At 42.7% G+C, this 21,211-nt stretch overlaps 1 protein-coding gene and 1 long non-coding RNA gene across 9 annotated transcripts in view; one reads left to right on the forward strand and one right to left on the reverse strand.

The window, feature by feature from the left end:
* Positions 1-283: 283 nt before the first annotated feature.
* tjp1a (tight junction protein 1a) overlaps positions 284-21,211 on the reverse strand; it is an 86,134-nt gene continuing 65,206 nt past the window's right edge. For 2 of the 8 annotated variants that reach the window (XM_079555661.1, XM_079555666.1), the window contains 20 exons: positions 15,055-15,205; positions 12,607-12,715; positions 12,305-12,524; positions 11,891-12,075; positions 11,716-11,811; positions 11,394-11,420; positions 10,440-10,522; positions 9,880-10,090; positions 9,304-9,404; positions 8,887-9,231; positions 7,849-8,097; positions 6,179-6,943; positions 6,042-6,103; positions 5,805-5,972; positions 5,636-5,724; positions 5,296-5,558; positions 5,036-5,190; positions 4,094-4,314; positions 3,448-3,591; positions 284-1,209 (listed from right to left, as the gene is read on the reverse strand). In XM_079555661.1, the coding sequence (XP_079411787.1) occupies positions 1,115-1,209; positions 3,448-3,591; positions 4,094-4,314; positions 5,036-5,190; positions 5,296-5,558; positions 5,636-5,724; positions 5,805-5,972; positions 6,042-6,103; positions 6,179-6,943; positions 7,849-8,097; positions 8,887-9,231; positions 9,304-9,404; positions 9,880-10,090; positions 10,440-10,522; positions 11,394-11,420; positions 11,716-11,811; positions 11,891-12,075; positions 12,305-12,524; positions 12,607-12,715; positions 15,055-15,205 (3,739 nt within the window). In that variant the 3' untranslated portion in view covers positions 284-1,114. The remainder of the gene's footprint in view (positions 1,210-3,447; positions 3,592-4,093; positions 4,315-5,035; positions 5,191-5,295; positions 5,559-5,635; positions 5,725-5,804; positions 5,973-6,041; positions 6,104-6,178; positions 6,944-7,848; positions 8,098-8,886; positions 9,232-9,303; positions 9,405-9,879; positions 10,091-10,439; positions 10,523-11,393; positions 11,421-11,715; positions 11,812-11,890; positions 12,076-12,304; positions 12,525-12,606; positions 12,716-15,054; positions 15,206-21,211) is intronic. The other 6 variants (XM_079555664.1, XM_079555663.1, XM_079555667.1 and 3 more) reach the window with 6 other exon arrangements.
* Positions 19,172-20,429, forward strand: LOC306962522. Its single transcript, XR_013792824.1, has 3 exons — positions 19,172-19,235; positions 19,304-19,488; positions 20,340-20,429. It is a non-coding gene; the product is annotated as an uncharacterized lncRNA (long non-coding RNA).

Below are 21,211 nucleotides of genomic sequence, written 5' to 3' on the forward strand. Positions count from 1 at the left end.
AGGTGTTTCGAGTTACTGAGTTGATTCAGATGATTAGGTTAATAGCTTGTTTTGAGAACTTTTTCATGATATGCTATTTTTTTTAGATAGGAATTTGGGGTTTTCATGAGCTGTATGCCAAAATCATCCGTTTTAAAACAATAAAAGACCTGAAATATTTCAGTTGGTGTGCAATGAATCTAAAATATATTAAAGTTTTTCAATTTTTATCATTACATTATGGAAAAGAATTAACTTTATCACAATATGCTAATTTTTTGAGAAGGACCTGTACAATATGGGCGCTCAAAAAAAAAAGAAAAAAAGATGGCAACCGATAATGACATTTATTCACAACTTATATTTGTCTTGATAAGTGAATAATCTGCAGATAAGGCATCACTGCTTATTGGTGTTTTGAGTACACAAAGGAAGAGTCTTCAAAGGTAGGAGATAGGAGTCAGGAAGTGGTGACCTGAGTAAAGAACATGCATAGATCTCCCTCAGGCTGGAAGGAGAGACGCAGTGCCAGCTAGAAACACTATGATTTCACAGCGGGAACAGGGAAGGGGAAAAACAAATAAAAATCGGAAGAGCTTTTTAATATGTGCCACTCAAAACTCAACTCTGGCACAATCCTTCGACAAAAAACCTCTTTAACAGCAATCTTCATCTCTTCAATAAAACCTGCTTCATGTTGTAAAAACAAAATTGAACGTTCAGTCGAGGGAAATGGCAAAATGTTGACTGTAAAGGTGAGCACAATTTCTCTCATATATATATATATATGTGTGCATATATCGTATAAATACAGCTACAAAGCTTTTTCAGCTTGTTTTTACGCTGGTGGTAATATGAACAAAGTCAACAAACCCATCTTAAAAGGTACATTACGCCTCATATAAACTGGTATTCTTCAGGGACGTGGGGCATGCATTTGTTTTCACATCGACACATGGGATGGGGAGAGTTTTTCACCACAAAAAGGTCGTCAGTGTTGGTCGTCAGTGCCGTCATTGCAGTAAAATGGCACTTAAAGGGTATTTTTCCTCAGACTTGTTTTTGCTCGTTGTGGGGAGTGGTTCGTGTGCTTGAGATTTCCCTCCACAGTCAGTAACTTCACTACGGCTGCTCTTTAAAAGTGGTCGATGAGAACGGACACACAGTTGGCCCCCACCAGGTAGTTGGGGTCTCCGGGAAGAGCCTTGTTCTGCCAGCTTTTGGGGTCACCTAAAGACAGAGTTACAGTTTACAGTACAGTTGAGTTGGTTTTGTTTAACAATCCCATCAATTAAAGCATGTATTATTTACCGAAAATTAAAGATAAACGATAAAGGTCCTTTAAAATTACTGAAATGTTGTAGATTTTACTAAACATTCCAATGATCCATCGTTGCATATTATTTATAAGCAACCCAATCTGTAAGGGAATTATTGGGATTATATTTTATGAACTGCTTAAGCCTTTTTTTCACATTGTAAATATTTCTGTAGGACAGATTTCCAATAATTGAAAGGAACAGGCCACAGTTTTTCCATACTGAGATATGTTTTTACCTGAGCTTAGACGAGTTGATGCGTACCTGTCTGGTTGTTGTGCGTGTGCTCAGTTGCAAAAAAAAAGATGTTGCTTACATTTAGCCTCTCCTCCTGTTGTGTTCTTAGCGGATAAAAAGGGTGACTATATTTACTATTATGGTCGAGCATTTCGACTTTACTGCGCGGAAGTCGAAGCGCTCCTAAGGTGTTATTACGCCTTACAATATAGTTCCCCTTTTCATCCGCAAAGAACATTCTGTGTGACTCTACTTGGATCGAGTAACTGTTCACAAAACCATATTTACAAAAGGAAAACGTGGAAGAGCTTGGTCGCTTTTAACTTCATTCCCATTTGGGTCCATGAGGAGAGGAGGAGAGGCTAAATGCTAACAACAACATTGGTCTTTTTGCGTGACTGAGCGCACACGTAAAGACCAGACAGTTACGCATCAACTCATCTAAACTCAGGTAAGAACATATCTCAGTATTTAAAAACGGTGGCCTATTCCTTTAAGCGAAAGCACACGCTGGTGTTTGAATACAGTCCACACTTGAGTCTGTATTGATCGAAAGTTATAAAAGTACACATCAGATACAAAAACACTTGAGTAATCAAACTTACCACAGTTTATAAAATCAACCAAGAAACTAAGTAAATATGTCTCCCAAATGAGATCCTTCTTACAGGGTGAACTATTATTATTATTTTTTTACAATAAAACTGATCTCACTCTCTGCTTCTAAACACAGGCTAGAGAACATAGTTAACAACTCATGTAAATGTTTTACGTAAATGATTTTAATTCCCTGTATAACTTTATACTGTTGTAATTGTTTGTTTTAGGCCAACATTTAAAAGGAGAATTTGTTCTTAATGTTTTACTTGATTAAATAAAAGTAATAAATAAAGAAATACAACATTTACAATTCTCTCAGTAACATCAACGCTTAATTCCTTTTATATTCAAATGTATTTTCAACTTGTGTCATTTATGCTCATATGAATTGATTTCAGTTCAGTGATTCAATAATGTGTAAAAATCCCATTGGAGGGACTAAACTGTTTTATGCATGTCCAATAAAATAACCTGAGTTAGAGAAGGGAAAAGAGAAAATATCCAGAAAGCATTAGAAGGGGCAGAAGCAGAGCGCAGAAGGACGGAGGAGAGTGGCCTTGCTTTACAATAAGAGGATTAGGCGCTGCTTGATAATCCGCACACAATTCGGCGGGCAACACAGCGGGCCGACATCTCATTCAGCTGCTCAAAAATGAGGCTAATTAACAACTAATCCTGACCACGGCCAAAATCATCACTGCTTTGACCACAGCGCAACCAAAGAGAAGTACAAAGAGAGACGAAAGCCATTACAGACCAGTTACACGTCAGACACAACATTAATAACACAAAACAATTATTTGTTATTGTTATTCTGTTTAGGGGATTGTTATTAACACTTTTTAATTGTAAAACTATGTTTAAGCTGTTCTTCAGGTCAGGATTTGGGTGGCTATGTGATTAGGAGGAAGAAGCACATTTCCCACTGCAGCATGCAATATTAAATTATTGAAGTGATGAAGCAAACTTATAAGTGGCAGATAAATAAGAGGAGACGGTGTTAAGAGGAGAAAGCAAAGAGGAAATTTTGTGACATGTAAAAATGGGTGATTGAGCAAAATGATTGGGAGGAGTGGGTTACATTTGAATGATTTAAATGAACTAAACAATCTAAAAGCATGATCATAAAAGGTCAGCTTTACCTTTAGACTCATTCTCACCGGAAGATTTGTTTGTTCATGGAAAATTAGAGTAATGAAGCCTTTTTTAGAGAATAAAACCTAGAGGTAAAGCTGACGAAACAGTGCCCCACACCCTCAGATTGTCACACAGCCAGCCCAAACGACCCCAAAGAACAGAAAGCACAGCATACCCGACGAGGAGTCGGAGGATTTTAGAGCAAAAGACCAACCATCAGGGGTCATAGACGCACAGTGAGGCAGGCGCAGCTCCACAGGCTTCAGGAACTTCAGGCCATGAGGTCCACACATGACCAACGGGCTGAGCAGAGTCTCCCCTGGACAAACATACTCAAATTAGACAGTTACATTTTCCTATTTGTTAAACTGAGCAGTCTGTATCAGAGGCCTCCAACGCTTCTACCCTGTGAGCTTCTTCTACAAAGCTTTACTCGAGTTCACCAGCCAAGAAAATGCTTCATACATAACATAATAAAAATTGTGTTAAACATGTTCAGAACAAAGGAAATATATCTAAAATGTAATTCATCAAGCTTCTATGAAAAAAAAAAAAAAAAGGAAATCTGTTTGACGAGTAAATCCCAGGGATCACATTAAGTCTGGTTTAACAGAACTTACTATCATTGATGACTGCAGATACTCAGTGTCAGCGATAACCAATCACATTGTTTCAACAACACAGTAAATGAATGCAAGCTTTTCTGATATTGTGCACCTCTGTTTAAAAGTATCTTTTACAGGCTGCCACGCGCATCACACATCACAAGCCTGAACACTCCTGAAAGCCTCCTCGTGTCGTGTCTATTTCGGCGGCGTTACCTTTCTCCTTGTCGAGCGGCGGCAGGATGCTGTTGTCGCGGCACACTTTGAAGTAGATTTCCTGCTCCACACCTTCAGGGATGGCACCTTGAGGAATAATAATGCTGACACCTGTCTCGATGGAGCTCAGGACGCCTCCGTTACTGTTAAAGATCCCTCTCGCTGTCGCCACCACTGTGTGTCCTTCATCCTCCTCTTCCTCGTCGTCTAAAGCACTGGGGCTGAGGCACAAGAGGTTCACTCGCATTACAAATATACCATTTTAACTGAAGTCTAAATGTAAACAGTGGATTCAGGAGGAATTCATAACCCTCTATTTATTCCTATCCAGAAGGTTATAGGTTTTTTAAACCAGGGGCAATTATCTGAAAACAACAACCCTCATTTTTTTTTAAAGAATGTTCAAAAACAGCACTATGAGTCTGCAGTTTATATGCAGTCTTATGGAACTTTTGTTTTTCCTTTTTTAAAATACTTCCAAAACTTTTTTCATTTCTCGTTCTCATGGTTTAATGCAGGTAATGAGTATCTGACAGCAACATAATGAGGTCGTAATAGTTTTAAGTGTACGACTAGGGATGCACCGCTCCGATAATGGTATCGTACAGAAAAATACGATATTGTGCATCAATTCCAAATGTTTTGGCTCCCATCGCTTCAAAACCACGACTTCCGCCAGCTAAATCTAAAGGAATATGCTCATGCTGAACCTCATTTTGAAGGTCTGAATCTCACATCAACAAATCAAGACGGGACAGAAACAATGATTGGGCCACTTAAAGTAAGTAATGAAATGATAGTAGCCAATATTATTTCAGATCCCTGAGCAAAAGGGGCTGGGGTTGGAATGCTTTGGATCCCCCTTTGCGCTCGGAACGGTTCAACTATCTGGCCCATCCTGTTCCGCCTCAGTAGAAATGGGCCTATACTGGGGTCTTGTACCTGACAGGGATGGCTTTGGGCACCGCGTTGACATTGTTCTGCTGGTATTTGGAGCGGTAGTCCATGGTGCGGGAGAATGTGTCCACGCCGCTGTCGTGATCGGTGTTCTGAGGCTGAGGAGAGATCTGCGGTTTTACTGGGCTTGTGCTCTGGACCTGAATCAAAAACAATCAAGTATAAATGAATAACATTTGACACACATTGGTCGAGATCAAACTGTACAGCCAATTATACAAGACGTGTAAGAAGTCGCAATGCACCTTTGAAGTAATCTCCGTCTTGTCGTTGGGCAGGAGGTTGTGGTTGAACTTGGGGCTATCAAACTTGCGCTCGAAAGGCCTGGCTGAGGTGGTGTAAGGCTTGGGCACGTAGCGGTTGTAGCTGGAGGCTGGTGGTACTGCGGTGCTCGTGGAGGTCTTTGAGTGCTGGTCACTTGTGCCATTGACCGGGGACTTCTCCGGGAAACTCTTATGAGGCAAGAAGTTGGACTGCACGGTGTCCTCTCTGCTGGCATGTGGCTTCACTGTGTTGAAAATGTACAGTTTACATTTGTTGCCATGGCTTGGTTGAATAGTTGTTCATTATGTTCAAGCTACTAACCCTCTGGTGCAGGTTTGGGCAGTGTGGCTGGTGGCAAAGAAGGTGTCACTTGTGGGACTGGTTCGTATCTCTTTTCTACCGACTCCGTCCTGACAGAGTGATGGGATATAAAAAATCAAGACAAAGAACGCGTTTTTGTTTTCTACAGGAACCATTATGAAAACAGTACCTTGGGAAGTTGTTGGTTTGTGCGTGTGGTTTGCTGGGACCAGACTGAATTTGGTCAAAGTAAGACAGCTGTTTTCTGTAATAATCCTCGTCCTCTTCAGGATCATAATGATTTGAGCGGACAATATCATCAGCGACTTTAGTCTGGGGCTTCTGCGGCTCTGGAGCTCTGGGGGAGATTAACAGTTAAGATTGTATACGCACTGTGCCGCAGAGATTTACACAAAGGACACATTACCTGTAGGGCTTATCTTGGTCCAAGTTACTCAAAGAATTGGCTTTAGGGATGACTCCTGCAGCCTAAAAAACATAATTGTGAATTCCTTGTTCATAGAGGAGATTATAAACGTCTTTTAGAAATGTTTTTAGTTTTACCTTGTTGGTGGCCGATTCCCCTGCGTCTCTGACACGGTCCACAGACACAGAGCGCTTGTTCTCAAACATTTTCACTCTGGTCAGGACAGACTGATGCTTATGAGCGGGGTCGTCGTCCTGTTTGTCGTTTGTAGGTGAGGGTTTTGGGGCCTCCACAGGGGCAGGTGAAGGGCTCTCTGTTTTTGGAGGGGGTGTTGGGCTAGAGTTTACTGGAGAGGGGTTGTACGGCTGAGGTTTGAAGCCTTTCTGTGGGGATGGGCCCTGGCTGTAGTTGTGCCTCGGGGCAGAAGGGTCGGGGGAGCGGGCAGAGGGGTACGAGTTTAAGTGAGAGTCCGGGTCGTAGTGCAGCTCATGGGATGCAGGGGGTGGTTCATCAAACCGGACAGGCCCAGATCCTGTGGGTTTGCCATAGCGTGGCCGTCCGTCAAAGGGTTGAGCGGGCGGAGGCTCGTCGTAGCGGATTGGGGGGGTGTAGTGGTTGTCAGGCCCGTCTGCGTAGGGTAAGCGGTCAAAGCTCTGGGAGCTGCCGTATGGGTTCCACTGCTGCTGGTCATAATGAGGCACATTGTTCTCGTATGGAGCGTCGTAGTTTCGGTACTTTGGTTCGGTGTAGCCGCCTCCGGCACTGATGTCATAGCGACTGGGCGGGTGGTCGTAATCTCGGTATGGCTGCTGGTCTGGGTGGTACCCCTGAGGAGGGCTGTAGTTTGCAGACTTCATGCCATGACGTCCTGTGTTGTCACTGACAGGATCTTTCAGATACATCTATCAAAGTACAAAATATACAGTGAGTCAAAAACCTGTGTCATCACAAAATGCATTTTCAAAATATGCAACAAACCAGATGCAAATGCTAAAGAGTAGCATTAAAAGTGTGAAAAATTAATTGCACAAGAGAAAATAGAGAAAAGACCTGTAATAGAGAAGCTGAGAGGGAGTTAATGTTGACGCGGTACATAACTTTGCAACACAATCGCGTCTCTGCACAATGCAACATGAAATTAACTAAAGCAATGACACAGTTGTACCAACACAATGGGAGACATTCATCTTGTATGAAACAAACTAATTAATACTACAAAAAATTATATTTGCACCAAAAGGATATAAGCTGTTCTACTACAACATGTATATTGACAAAATATATGTCCCATTGTTTTGGATCTATTGACATCCAAATAAATTATAGGTTATAAAAAAAATTCTACAACAAGCACATTTTTCAAAAAGTATTTAAAAGACTATCTAAAATAAGAACCCATTAAAGATCCATCTCATCAGAGGGCTGCCTCGAGCTGAAGACTTATTCACTATATGCTTGATAGATGAAAAATTAATGGGTACTTTTACAAAGAAACAAAACAATTCAAGTTTAACAGTAATTGCACACACATCCACATTTTAAGGTTAACAGGGTCAAACAAGTCGCGGCCATGCAAAGAGGGTAAGCAACAGGGACTGGTCTTCTGCATATGGCACAAGCAGCTCCACTGTTGTTTACTGTCGGCACGTGCACACACACAGCTCCCCGGCAGCACTGTGGTCAGAGCATGCAGGAGAAAGAGACAGAAGCAGCAGCAGGAGGCAGTGGACAGGCAGCAGCAGAGGGCCTCAATGAGCTGCACTGGGCCCAGTCAGAGAGCCACATCCTCAGAGAGTCAGAGCGATACCTTTGGGTCAGTACTGAGTCCAGGCTGCAGAGGCTCCGGTGGGACACTGGGGGGTGCTAGCTCAGGGGTCAGCCTCCTAAGAGAGCCTGCCTCTGGGCTGGGGCTGGGCTGGCTGACGGGAGCTGCAGGAGCCTGGTCAGTGCTCACAACCCCTATAGTTTTTACAGTAACATCAACAGCGGGGGGCGCTGTCTCAGCCAGGGGCTCAGGCTGCTGGGGGATGCTAGGGACGGCAGCGGCCTCTGCTTTCTGTGAAGTGGTTCAGAAATGTTTAATAACATGCTCTGAGATGCTGTAGAGAAGTTTAAAGATCTACATCTTATCACAACCTAAAATCAGGCACCAAATAGTTTTAGCTCCTCCTCAACATTTTGAAAGCATTTTTCAAAGAATTAGCAACAGGACAAATGCATATAATCAGAGTATACTGTTAGAATTTAATACTGTGGTTACAATACATTGAATTCCTTAGTCTTTGACAGAAAACCACAAGATCAGCTCTTTTGGTGTAACAACAGCCAATTCCGCACTTTCGGAAAATACATTTCACAGTAACACTGGATACACTTGCATGGAACATGCACATATAATACTTTCAGGTATCAGAGTCTTTAGATTAAAGTCTGAGATTAACATGGGCACTTGTACAGACACTTGAACAACACGTTTCAGTTAAAATTAGCAACAGTTGTGGCAATAAGACAACTCGCGGTTATACAATTATACAATAACATTTATACAATTCTTCCACTTTTTGGAAATAAAAAACACTCCCACTGACACCAAGCCACAAACGTTCACAGTATAATTTTGATAGATAGATAAATATATATAAATATTGTATATGAAATAAATGTATTCAATATATTGAATAATACTGAGAGCAGTAAATAGTTGGTCACAGAAGTTTGGATTAGCTTATATAGAGGTAAGTAGCAGTATAACATTATGGCTTTAGTAGCGCTTCCAGAACACTCTCCTAACGCACACCACGTCCTCTAGACAACAGGGGAGGCGCACAGGCCTCAGAAACGCTACCTGTTGCGGCGCCGGGGCCTTGAAGCCAGCCGGGTCGATGCGGTTCAAGGCATCCGCTTGCGGGGCGAAGGCTGCGTATCCCGGAGGCTCCTGGATCACAGGTATCTCGTCCCGGACCGGCTCAGAGGAGCGTGTGATGGCGGGCTCCGCTGGTGGACCCACGTCATCATTCAGCGTCTCGTCCAGCTCCTGGTCGGTGTAGGCCCCGCCCTCGGTGTCTGTATCCTCGTAGTCAGACGTGTGCCGGCTGTCAGTGCTGTACATGGAGTACTCGCTGCCCGGAGCCGACAGGTACGACAGCCTGTCGTCATGGATATCCAGGTCATCATCGCCTGCTCCGTCCGCCTTCAGTGCAGAGAGAGGGTCAAACTATCTGCAGTATACGGTTAGCACTACATACTGTAAATGAGAGTTTACCTTGCCCTCTGAGACCCAGACCAGCTGGTTCTGCTGCTGCTGGATTGTCTCTTTGAGAGCTCCAAACCAGCCGTCATTCATGTTATTTAAGTTAATGGTCGCTGAGCACAAAGAAAGAGAACATACATTTAATTTCATCACACATCGAGGTGATAGCTCAAGCCAGAGCTGCCCTGAAGCAGACTGACCACGTCTACAGCCACTTTGATGTCCATCAAACACTCTATATACAAACAGCAGCTCCGTGTCTGAACAAAGGGAGTTAACAGCCACACATACTAATAGAAGAGTTTTTACATACACTTTGATCATTTGATTAAGCCTAAACAAAACAAAACTCTGATGCATCAGCAGACAAATCTTGGTGATGGTGCCTGATGGTGCCTGATGGTGCATGACAGTCAGTTTCAGAAAGCCTCTTTTGTCAAGACCGAACAAGGCCAGACACAACAAATGTGGCCCGTGACTCCAGGACCGACACATTCCATTATAAGCTGCTATCGACTTATCCTGTTTGCCTTCCATTAGAGGACCATGTATCTCACACACAAACACACACACAGACTGCAGACTCACTGGTGAAGAGGTGGTGGTTGTTCTTCCGTAACTTCAGGGCACGTTCGTACAGTTTTCGGGCGCTCTTCCTAGACTCGGGACAGAGGCGGGTTCTCATGGTCTTCACGCCCTGTTTGGTATCTGGGTTCAGAAACACCACAATGGGATACCACTGGGCGTAGTTTAGGCGGTCCACCGCATTAGGAGTGATGTCCAGAACAGCATGCTTATCCTGAAAGTCAAAACCATGAATGACAAATGACTAACTGTTTAAAGACTTGAAATCCTATGAGCTTAGTTAAGTGAATGTCTATACTTTATTGAGGCTTTTGTGCAGAATTGCTGTAAAGTGTTGTTGCTTTATTTTATGTTGCATTACCATGAAAAAAGAATAAATAAAATAAAAAAAAGTGTCATTAGTCAGTGTTTAGGCACTTTTGAAAGCAGACACTAGGTGGCAGCAGTGACCAGCATTAAAACACCTTTGGGTACACAATGTCCATAACCAAAACAAATGTGCTGGAGCCTTTTGTCATTCATCTGTGCCAGCATTTGCAGCACATTGATGACTCCTGACTCACCCTGTCGATGATCTGTTTGATGGTGTGCAGGCGGATGATACCCGAGCTCTTGGTGTCCGTTCCTGCGTCTCGGGGTTCGCTCTCTGCAAAGGGAACCACAGACCGTCACTGCATCATGTCCACTACAGCAGCTAAACATCACCACTGTGCTCCTTTGCCCCAATTAGACATCCTTGTAGCATGCACTCCCTTCTAAAAATAGATCCATAGCACGTAATCTGCGTACAGGAGCGGACAATGGCATTTTAATTAAACCAGCAAGACATTCAAACGTGGATGGGTGCCAAATCATGTCATGTTGCATCATGGGTAGAGAACACTGCTACAATATGACTACTATTTTCTGCTACAGTACTATAAGTCTTGGGGATGTGTCAACAAGGATGTGTAAGGAGGTCTATTCTACGACAGATATAAGCGATGGTTCTGTCCAATATGCTTCATACTGAACAGAAGGGAAAATTTAAATACAAATGCTGGAACAAATGAGATTTAAATGCCACATCTATTCTTTTTCATGGGTTATAAATTTGTTGTTGTCAGATGGTTTGTTTGGGACTGTTCACGGGACAAGGGTGTATCATAGGGCTCACAAATAGGAACTGTTCTGTGCTATTGAGCGTGTTGAGAAACCTCTGCCGCACACAGGGTTTGCATGCTGCCTTGAGCAACCTCAAAAAGGAAAGAGGAATACCATTAAATTTAAACTGTTGATGTGCGTGTTAAGAAATCAATGAATTACAAGATAAAATGGACATATTATGGTTTAGTTTTAAAGCCAGGCGGGTTAATAAATATGAATGAGGATTAAATATAGTGGTATCCCTCTCAGTGAATACACAAAGCATTAAATAATGCTCAAAATTACAAGCTAGTTTTCTCTGCCATTCACTAAGCAAAGAATATAAGAAAAGCAACAAAAAATAACACAAGTTGATGCACTGTATGACGTACTTTCCCCTCCTTGTTGTTGCTGAGTTTCTGAAAAGACAATATAGTTACTCAAACACCGAGTTTAATCCCAGAGGTCTCAGGGGTTAATTGACGTTTTATAATGCTGCTCTATTTCATAACGACAACACATTAGTTTGTGCATTCAAGCTAAAACAACACAGATGTGTCCGCAGAGATAACAATGCAGATATATATTTTGTGACAAATAAGAAAAGAAACAGGGGTAACAAATCTCTCTGCAGCTAGTAGCTATTAATAATCATTTGGGGTATAAATACAATCTTAAAACTGCTGCAAGGACAGGACAAGACTCTTTACTCACTGGCTAGTTCAAAAACGTCAGGCTCTTCCCGGGCCAGTTTCTCTCTGGCCACGTCTGCTATGGGCCCAAAGAGGACCACAGGCCGCAGGAAACCAGCTGAAGAAAAGAATAAAGTTCAGTGAAATAGCTATTAAAACGCTAAGATAAGATATTTTAGCACGCAAGAGAGACCGACCTTCCCTCAACACCACCCTCTCGTACGCTGGGAACTTGGTCTGAACCGGCTGAGCCGACAGGTCTTCTCTACTTTTCCGCAAATTTCTCTTGGAGCTTCTCAACCCACGAAACCTCCAGAAGTCCGCCCTGTCTCCGCCGGCCGTTTTGGGGAGTGTGTACTGCACACTGGAGAGCTGCTCGGCTCTGTGGGGACCAGCGAAGAAAAACAGTCAGTAGGAAAACACTGCAAGGATTGGTAGGATGGCGAATGATATGACATCGTTGCTTTTGCATAAACACCTGAGTTGTCAATATCCAATAGCATTTACAGGTAATTAAATTGTTTATATTGTGAAACCACTGCCTTCATGACTGCACAGAACTTTACCAAATACATAAACTGTATGTGTTTATCCCACCATAGTAGCTTTACCTGTTCTTGTTGGGTATGATGCCTCTTTCCACTTCCTGATGGTTCTTGCCAATACGAATAGCAAGCCAGGATCCAAGTTTGCCATTATACAGAGTGTCCACCACACGGAAAACCTCTCCTTTGTTGAAGCTCAGTCCGTACGGTGACTCTTTCTCATATTCAAAATGTGTCCGAATGTAGAACGAGTCGCCCACATCTGACTCCACTATCCTCCGATACACTGGGGGAAAGAAACAATATCAACTTTATGAGCTTATAATGCAGTAAAACATACAGTGTTCACAGGTGAGACAATAACGGACCATCTTTTTTCTTCTGCGCCAGAATTGTGACTTCGTCTCCTCTCGGAAGATCCAGCAAAAACAGCACGGCCTCTTCTCTAATAATGTTGGCAAAGTCCACATTGTTCACCTATAGATGAAACAACACAGAAACATACAGTATTAAGCCTAAGCCACTGTTTATATGTAGCACATGTGTTAGCGAACAGGCACAGCCACTGTTTTAAGTTGATCAAAAGTATCAAATCATGATAATACTATATGGAATGTAAACAATGGTATTTTATGGTAAGTATCTTAGACAATATTTTTTACAATGGGCAAATTCTGGGGTTTTCACAGCAGTATTTTTCCCAATGACGTGCAGCAACACAATTCTCTTCTTTATCTAGGATTGGGTGCTACGCCTGAATGAACCTAACTGCGAGAACAGGAAGTCCACTTTCTTTACGCCGCCCCCCCATCTCCTGCTGCAATCCCAAACACAATAACTGCTGTTTATTGACTCTGCTCCGGGGGCAGCAGGGAACAAGAAACACATGGCCGCTCAACCCCACCTCAGAGAGACACCTTTATCCTTCCCAGAAATCACTGACACTGAGGTCTTTATCAATGAGTGAGTACGCATTAACTCAAGGAAAACAGTCTCAAGATGGAGACGCTGTTCTCAAAAGTTGATTTGAGTTTGAAAGGGCTAAACTAATCGATCCTATAACAAGTTTTAGTCAAGGAGTGGGCAGGTTTACTTGCTGGTGGGCCGATTTTCTCAATACCGTATAAATATTGTATATATATAATCTGCTGCAGTCTCCACAAACATTTATGTGGACGGTGACTCTGGTAATTTACATTTTATATCTCAATTGGTTTATTATAGCAACCTCCCTCTCTCGGCACGGCTGCATTTTTGCCTTTTCTGTGAACTGCATTTGTGGTTTGTGGGGATCAGTGGATTTTTTTACTGTAAAGAGTCCATAATGGTCCAAAAGAAAAAAGCTTTTTAAAAGTAAACAGCTACCTTATGAGCTAAACCAATTTGAGACCTACAAATTTCTTCTTCTGAGAAACTGAAAAGACACCAAGAGCCCCCACACCTGCAGCACAGTGGAGGCGTCACAAGGCACTACAGGAAACAAGGAAGGGACAAACGAGGAGGTACCCAGGCAAGAATCACAGCTAAGCCACACATGCCTTCTATTGTTCTGGCTAATGGATGTTCACTGGAGAATATAACAGATTAACTGCTAAGCTCTTCCCAAAAGATGGTGAAAGACAATTGTGGAGCGGAGGGAACTGCACAGGAGGAAGAGGAAGGAGGAGGTGGAGCTGACCAGTGCAGGACACCGCGATCAGAAACGGGGACAAACCGAGGAGGGGTTGCACCGTTTCAGAGGATCAGAGGAGACTGAAGGCAGCCAGCCAGGTTTCCTCCGGGTGCTACGGTTTCCCCGACCTCCAAAAACATGCTGGTCAGGCTGGCCTACAGTGGTGTTGTAGCTCAGTCACAGCGGCTCAGGACTAACACCTGAACACTATTTTATTGAACACGTGTACAATGGCAAATAAAGCACTTACTTACTTATTGGGAATGTCCAATTCATCCCAGAATACTTAGGAGGTAATTTAGTGCTAAGTGCTGAAACATGCTTCACCTGATTGAAATGATGTGTATTACAGCAATAGGGCCACAAATCTAATATCGACCAAGAAAATGTTACGCGAGTAAAGCTCCACTTTTCCACGTGCTGCTCGGTTTGCATGCGAGCAAACGCTTTCATGGGACAAAATCGCTCCAAGTTCCATATAGTTGAATCCTTACTTTTTACAACGACATGAAATAACAATAAATAAATGTTGGTGAGATATTGATACTATTGTTTTGAAATATCCGATTTCAGCTCCCTGTTTAAAGGAGTTTGTTTTGGGCTCTGAAATGACATGTAAACTGTAAACATTCATGCATTCCATTGGAACTCGTCCACTGCCCTCACAAACACGACAAGCATGTTGTTATTTCACTACGTACTGGCGCGTGGTTCAGCTGTAATCCTATGGCTTGTGTGAACAAATCAGAGAAGCTCCAAGGATGACATCAAGAGTTTGCATCATCCCAACAACAAAGTTAGACTAGTGTTTGGTTTAACAGAGGGCAACTGTTCAGAGGTCAAAGGGCAATAACCAGCGCCTTTGTGTGTTCATATTGAAAACAAGGGGAGTTTTGACACTAGACGACGCTTTGGGGTGAGTCAGACTAACAAATGCATTGCAGTGACCATCCAAGAACTCATTACGCAGAACTTTAAGTAGTTTTACCCGAAGGACAAGTACACAGTGATCTTTCAGTGTGGCCGCTTAGAAATGACGGCAGATGTTTTCCCCTCGTGATAGAAATTAAATAAGTCTTTCCACATTTGGCAATAACGAGAGTTTGTTGTTCACGTTTTTAATGATCACTGCCGATGTGTTTACCCTGAGGATTTGGTCTCCTTCTTCCAATCCCTCTTTCGCCGCGGGACTGTCCTCCAAAACGCCAGCCACAAAAATCCCCACGTCGTTGCCTCCCGCTAATCGCAGACCAACGCTCTCTCCTTTCTTAAACTTGACCAGCTTCATACTCGGCCTAAGGGTAGAAACAAAAACAATTAACTTGTTGTGCAGAAACTTTAAAGAACAACTAACCCCAAAATCAACTTTTTTTTCTAGCTAAGTTGTATAAATGGGTATCTTATAGTGTTGTCTACATGTATCTGTCACTATTTTAACAATTTAGTGCATATTTGTTGAAATCCTGTCTTTGTGTCCAAAACCGTCTGTGTGGCGCCATCTGCACCTTATCGAGTGCATTACATGCTTTACTGTTGGTCTCCTTCGTGATAAGCTCTGAGCGGGGCGCTTACGTCAGCAGGAGGGCGCCGACGTCAGCGGCCTCTCTTCTGTGGAGTATAAAAGCAGCCCACTCCGCACACGCCCCCGTAGCGAGTTGGAGTTTGGAATAGCGAGTGTCTTTATATCGATTTTCAGGTTTGCGATTTATTAGCGTAGCTTTTAGTTAGATTTATTACATAGCTTTTAGTTAGATTTATTACATAGCTTTTAGTTAGATTTATTAGCGTAGCTTTTAGTTAGATTTATTAGCTTGTCGTAGTTTAGATAGTTATTAGATTTAGTTGTAGTTTAGTCTTAGTGAGAGATTAGTAGCATTTAGCATAAGAATTAGCTAGGTTAGCTGTATTTAGTGTTCTGTATTGTGTAATATTAGGTGTAGTGTTGTAGTCTTGTTTGTTAGGATGGGGAGAAAGTGTAGTGTTGTAGGTTGTCATAGTTCTGTAGGTTTACATTACTTTCCTCAGGACTTAGAAATTAGGCGCCAGTGGCTGCGCGCAATTGGCCTGGGGGAAAACTGCGAACTCCCGCCTCGTGCTGGAGTTTGCAACCAACATTTTGCTTGCGATTCCTTCGCCAACTCCTTGGAGTTTGAGCTGGGCTACAGTAAGGTTCTTCGTTTGAAGAATGAGGCAGTCCCCACCCTTGCTCTTCCACGACTGAGCCCACCGACACTGCTGCCCCGCCAGCAGGACGATTTCAGGCGCCAATCTGAGGTGAGTGAGAATAACAACAACCTAAAACTGCTACTAATGTCATGTAAGTAGAATTTCGATAGTGCACGTAGAAATAGATTGTAGTAGTGTCTCAAACAATGCGGGATCTGGCGTGTAAATAAACTATGCACTGGGTGAGGCTTGTGGCTGCGTGTGCTCCAAGCGGTGCGCCCCGCACTCGTTCACTTGACTTGGGCAGAGGAACAGCAGTCTGCATCCATCAGCTGCCTGGCAACTCTCTAACCGCGCTCAAACAGAGAGCTATGAACCGCATGAGACGGTGAGCTGACAGTTACACCGCTGTATATTATGACATGTGAACTTTTATAGCCTTTTGTAGCTAGCGGGAGTGGCTAATGCATCAGTCTGCACAATAAAGTTACGCTGAGACCGCGCGTAATTGTGCTTGAGACTGAGCACCAAACTAGTCTACATTTTCGCGATGACAGTAGCTTTCATATTTGACAACAGCTGCGCAAAACGTGAGTGCATCTACAAGCTAACCTATAAAGCTAACGGATAGCTATCATTTAATGTGTGGCTAAACTGACCAGGCAGGTGCCCGTGGCTCCGCGCGCGCTCGTGTGATATGTGATCGTGGTCAGTGAGGGGCGAGAGGGCTGACCACTCCAGGTGGACCGTATGGTTATTGGGTGCTCTGGTGCTGGGATCCATATGTTGGCTTACGTTCACTAATCTGCATTAGACAACAATTAAATGCACTAAGGAAATGTAACACATTACCCTTCTTCTGTAGTGTACATTTTAAAAATAATATGTATTTTTACGTTTTCAGCCAGTGACCAGAGAATTTGGCTGCCAGACTGATCCAGTCATTGTAAGGCATGCAAGTGTCCAGGCCAATGTGAAGCCGAGCAGGCGAAGCAAAGGTGTTTATACAGTCATTTTATTTCTAAAAACACTCTGTTTTGTGTAAATGATAATTACGGCCATTTTTAACATGTTTGTTTATTTTGTTTGTGTTTTGTACAGCTACTCAAGCCCGGACCGCTTACACAAGCGTCGGTTGTGGTACTGAGGACCTGATGGAAATCCCTCTTCCTGACAGTCCCAGAGCAGCCTCTACACCTTTAAAAAGGAGAAGGTGTGAGGTGTCAGCGTCTGACCCCAGCTTCCACATCGATGACAGTGCCAGCACTGTGAACTGTTCAAGGTACAAAGGAAATCTAGCTTTTTAATAGAAAAAATATATACAGCTTCCTGTTTTTTTGAGGGATGAAATATCCTTTATTTTATATAGCATTCCCACTGAAGTCCCTCCACACAAGGACAAAAAATATATTGTTCACGAGGACCAACTGCTGGAGCTGTTCAGGCGCTGTCCTGTCTGCACTGGTCGCTGTGCTGTGGACACCATCACAGTCGGCACACTGCTTCGGGTCACTCAACAGTGTCCTCGCTGTGAGTTCTCCAGTCAGTGGTCCAGTCAGCCCATGGTGAACAACGTCCCAGCTGGAAACCTACAGCTCTGTGCTGCTGTGCTGTTCACCGGCTCATCATTTAGCCAGATTTCAAAGGTACAGCACAAATTATTTTGTTTGGATTTTGTTTCCATCTATTATCAGTTGATAACCTATTTTTTCCTTTTATAGTTCTTGAGGGCCTTCAATATTCAGGGACTGTCAGAGCAGTGCTTCTACAGGCATCAGGCCAAGCTCCTCATCCCTACGGTCAACTGGCAGTGGAAGTTGGAGCAGGAGGACCTCATCAGGGAGGCTCTTGAAAGCGGCTCTGTGTCACTGGGCGGGGACATGCGGGCAGATTCACCTGGTAAATACATTTCATTAACATTTATCAGAAGTAAAAGTCAGCTAACGTACAACTTGCATTCGTGTAGGACATTCGGCCAAATATGGCAGTTACACGATGATGAATCTCAGTAATAACAAAGTCATTGACATCCAGCTAGTCCAGGTAATGGAATTCAAGGAATGTTTCAATATGTAATTTGGGATCACTCTGTGCATTTCAGCACCTAATTTATTTTTTGTCTTATTAGAGCAATGAGGTTGGAAACAGCGTGCGCATGGAGAAGGAGGGCTTTGTGCGGAGTCTGACCATGCTGGAAGAGAGGGGTGTCAATGTGGAGGCCATTGTGACGGACCGACACACCGGCGTGCAAAAGTTTTTAAGGGAGGAAAAGAAGGAAATCAGGCACTACTTTGACCCATGGCACATGGGAAAGGGTATGCATTTGGGGAATGCTGTGTAATATTATGGTTATTCTGCATTTAGTAAATATGTATTTTAAACTCTAGGAATTGGGGAAAAAATTGATGAGCTCGCAAAGAGAAAGAGCACCCAGGACGCTGGCCAGTGGAGAAAAAGCGTGGTAAATCACCTCTATTGGGCAGCTTCGACTTCCACCTCGGGACAGGAGGCTGTCGCTAAGTGGACGTCTGTGGCCAACCACATGCAGAATGTGCACACGCACGACAATGCCCTGTTCCCTCGGTGCCTACACGGGCCTCTGGTTGGGGAAGGGTCAAGAGTGTGGCTCAAACCAAGTAAGTTTTGCATTTGTTATCAGTAATACTGGCCCTCTACTCATTGTATTTTATGTACATTTCAAAAATGTAAGGTTGGCATTGTCATTCGAAACAAAAATTGCTTTACAATTATGTCATGGTAATTTACTCTGTAGGCACAGCAGCATGTGAGAGGCTCAGTGACATTGTGTTGGCTCCACGCTTTGTGAAGGATGTGGAGAAAATCAGCCCGGTGTACCACACGTCAACCCTTGAGGCCTTCCACAGCCTGATAATTAGGTTCTCCCCCAAAAGTGCAGGCTTCTCCTTCAGAGGAATGTTAGCAAGGTAATACATACATACATTTAAAAAAAAAAAAATGTTGTGTGAATCTGTACCTAAAAATGTTGTAGGTTGCAAATTGCTGCCCTGCACTACAATGAAAATGCTACAAGGTCACATGCTACAACACTTGAAGGTGTACTGCGGCATGCAATAGTGTACCCAAAGTACAAACGTGGCGACTACACCGTGCGAGCCTTGAAGACCAGAGCTACCTCAGGTATGTCACATTAAAAACAACACAACCAATGCTTTTACAAAGACAAATGTTTTGTGCTTTGTTTACAGTCTACATTGACCAACTAATGGCCCTGCTGTTTGAAAGTGTGGTTGAGGATCCTCTCCCATACCAGGAGCACACAGACAAAGTACCTGTGCCTGAACCACTCTGTGCCCAGTATGAGAGGCCAGACAAGCAGGAGGCTGTGAGCAGGCACAGGTCCAGATTTTTCAAGAGGACATAAGGTGAGCATGTTAAGTTTTGGCTTGATAATTTTGTGTGGCAAATATATTACGTAGATTACATAGCTAGTTTATAATGCTAGACTATAGTGCTAGTTTAGCAAATGTAGAATAAGTAAGGATTAAACAACAAGAAGCTGTGTATTACACAGGTTTACTGCACAACGCAGAGTCAGTTTTTTCAGATGATTTATCTAAAGCGACTTCCACAACAATAGTAGCTTAATTTTTAATCATTACTGTGGAAATTGCTGCAGTGGAGTGATATAGAACATGATTTTCAGACGAACTGTGCGATTACAGGGAAATAATGCACCAGTTACCATTAGAATTCTCAGATGATTATGGATTGACTGTGGAATATGCATTATTATATTTTCAGACTGGCCTGGCAGTATGGAACAAAATCTTTTCAGAATGCAGACTGTGTTGCCTGAGAGCAGTGGCTAACCATGAACCAAAGTCCAGTGGATGAAAAAAGCCCGTGTATGAGTGGTTTTCTGGATTTTCCAGCTTGAGGTGTGTGCAAGACAGGACTGGCCACTCATTTGAACTGTCATAAGTACCTGTAGGTGAGCACATCACAATATTGCTCAACTCGCATTAAAATTCTAACAAATGTAGCATAGGAGTATTGTATTTTACACCAGTAAGTGGGAGAATTGTTTTCACCTATCATTTTGTTTATATTACTATTTCCCCAAGTGGTTTATATTTCTTCTCATTGAAAACAGTTTTTTGCCTTATTGAGGACTATATTTTAAATGTAAATTAGAATGATGCTAACACATCTTGCACGCAAAAATGTATGCTGAGTTGTAACAGACTTTTCTTGTCCATGCAGAGTCAGAGGTGGAGAAAGAGGTGGAGAAAATGCATGCAAACCATTCTTCATGTCCACTGTATGTATCGGATCACACAGTGATGCATTTGATCAGTATATTGATGACAGACTTCCCTTTTAAAGTAATTCATGTCTTTGTGTGTTTTTTAAATTTTTTTATAGCATTTCAATTCACATTTTCAGACGACCTCTCTATCGGGCAAAGAAAGAATGTTTCTGGAAATGGAGGCACATTGGACAAGGACAGTCGCCAACCACATATAGAACGATGGGAGTAAACATTGCAATATGAAGAATTCTATAAGCTGACATGCCACTGGACAACATAGTAGATGAAATCAATGTTCCATGCAAGATTTAATTGTAGACACTGATCAGCAATCCAAGAACAAAATGAAGCCTTTAGCTGTTTCTGTCAGATATTTCACAGGATGGTTTGGTGAGGTAGAACCAGCACCACTTTGTCTCTAGAAGCTGAAAACTTAATGGTGCATGTGTAATTATTTTAGTTGGTATTGCTGGGTTGCAGGTTCTAAAATGTGATGTCACACTCCCCAGTGGGGAGGCAGGAGCCAGTTTTTCATATTAACTGCATTACACTTTCACAAGTTGCAGCCAAAAAAATAAATGTATGGATTACAAAAATGATCACTAATTTCAGTCACTGGGTCCATTATCTTTCTTATACAAGACCAAACATTTCCTCAAAAATGAAATAATTGTACCTCTATATAACATTATAGGCCTTTAGAACACTAACCTGCAACCCAACAACTGTATAGCCATAAGAAGTCAACTTTGTCTCCCGTGCATTGAGAAGACCTGCATGCATGCAGCATACTGTACATGAGCTACTGCTACTTGGTTAATTTAAGCCATCCTGTAGCTCA

The sequence above is a fragment of the Gobius niger genome, assembly GCF_951799975.1.
Source record: "Gobius niger genome assembly, chromosome: 4".
NCBI classification, from domain to species: domain Eukaryota; kingdom Metazoa; phylum Chordata; class Actinopteri; order Gobiiformes; family Gobiidae; genus Gobius; species Gobius niger.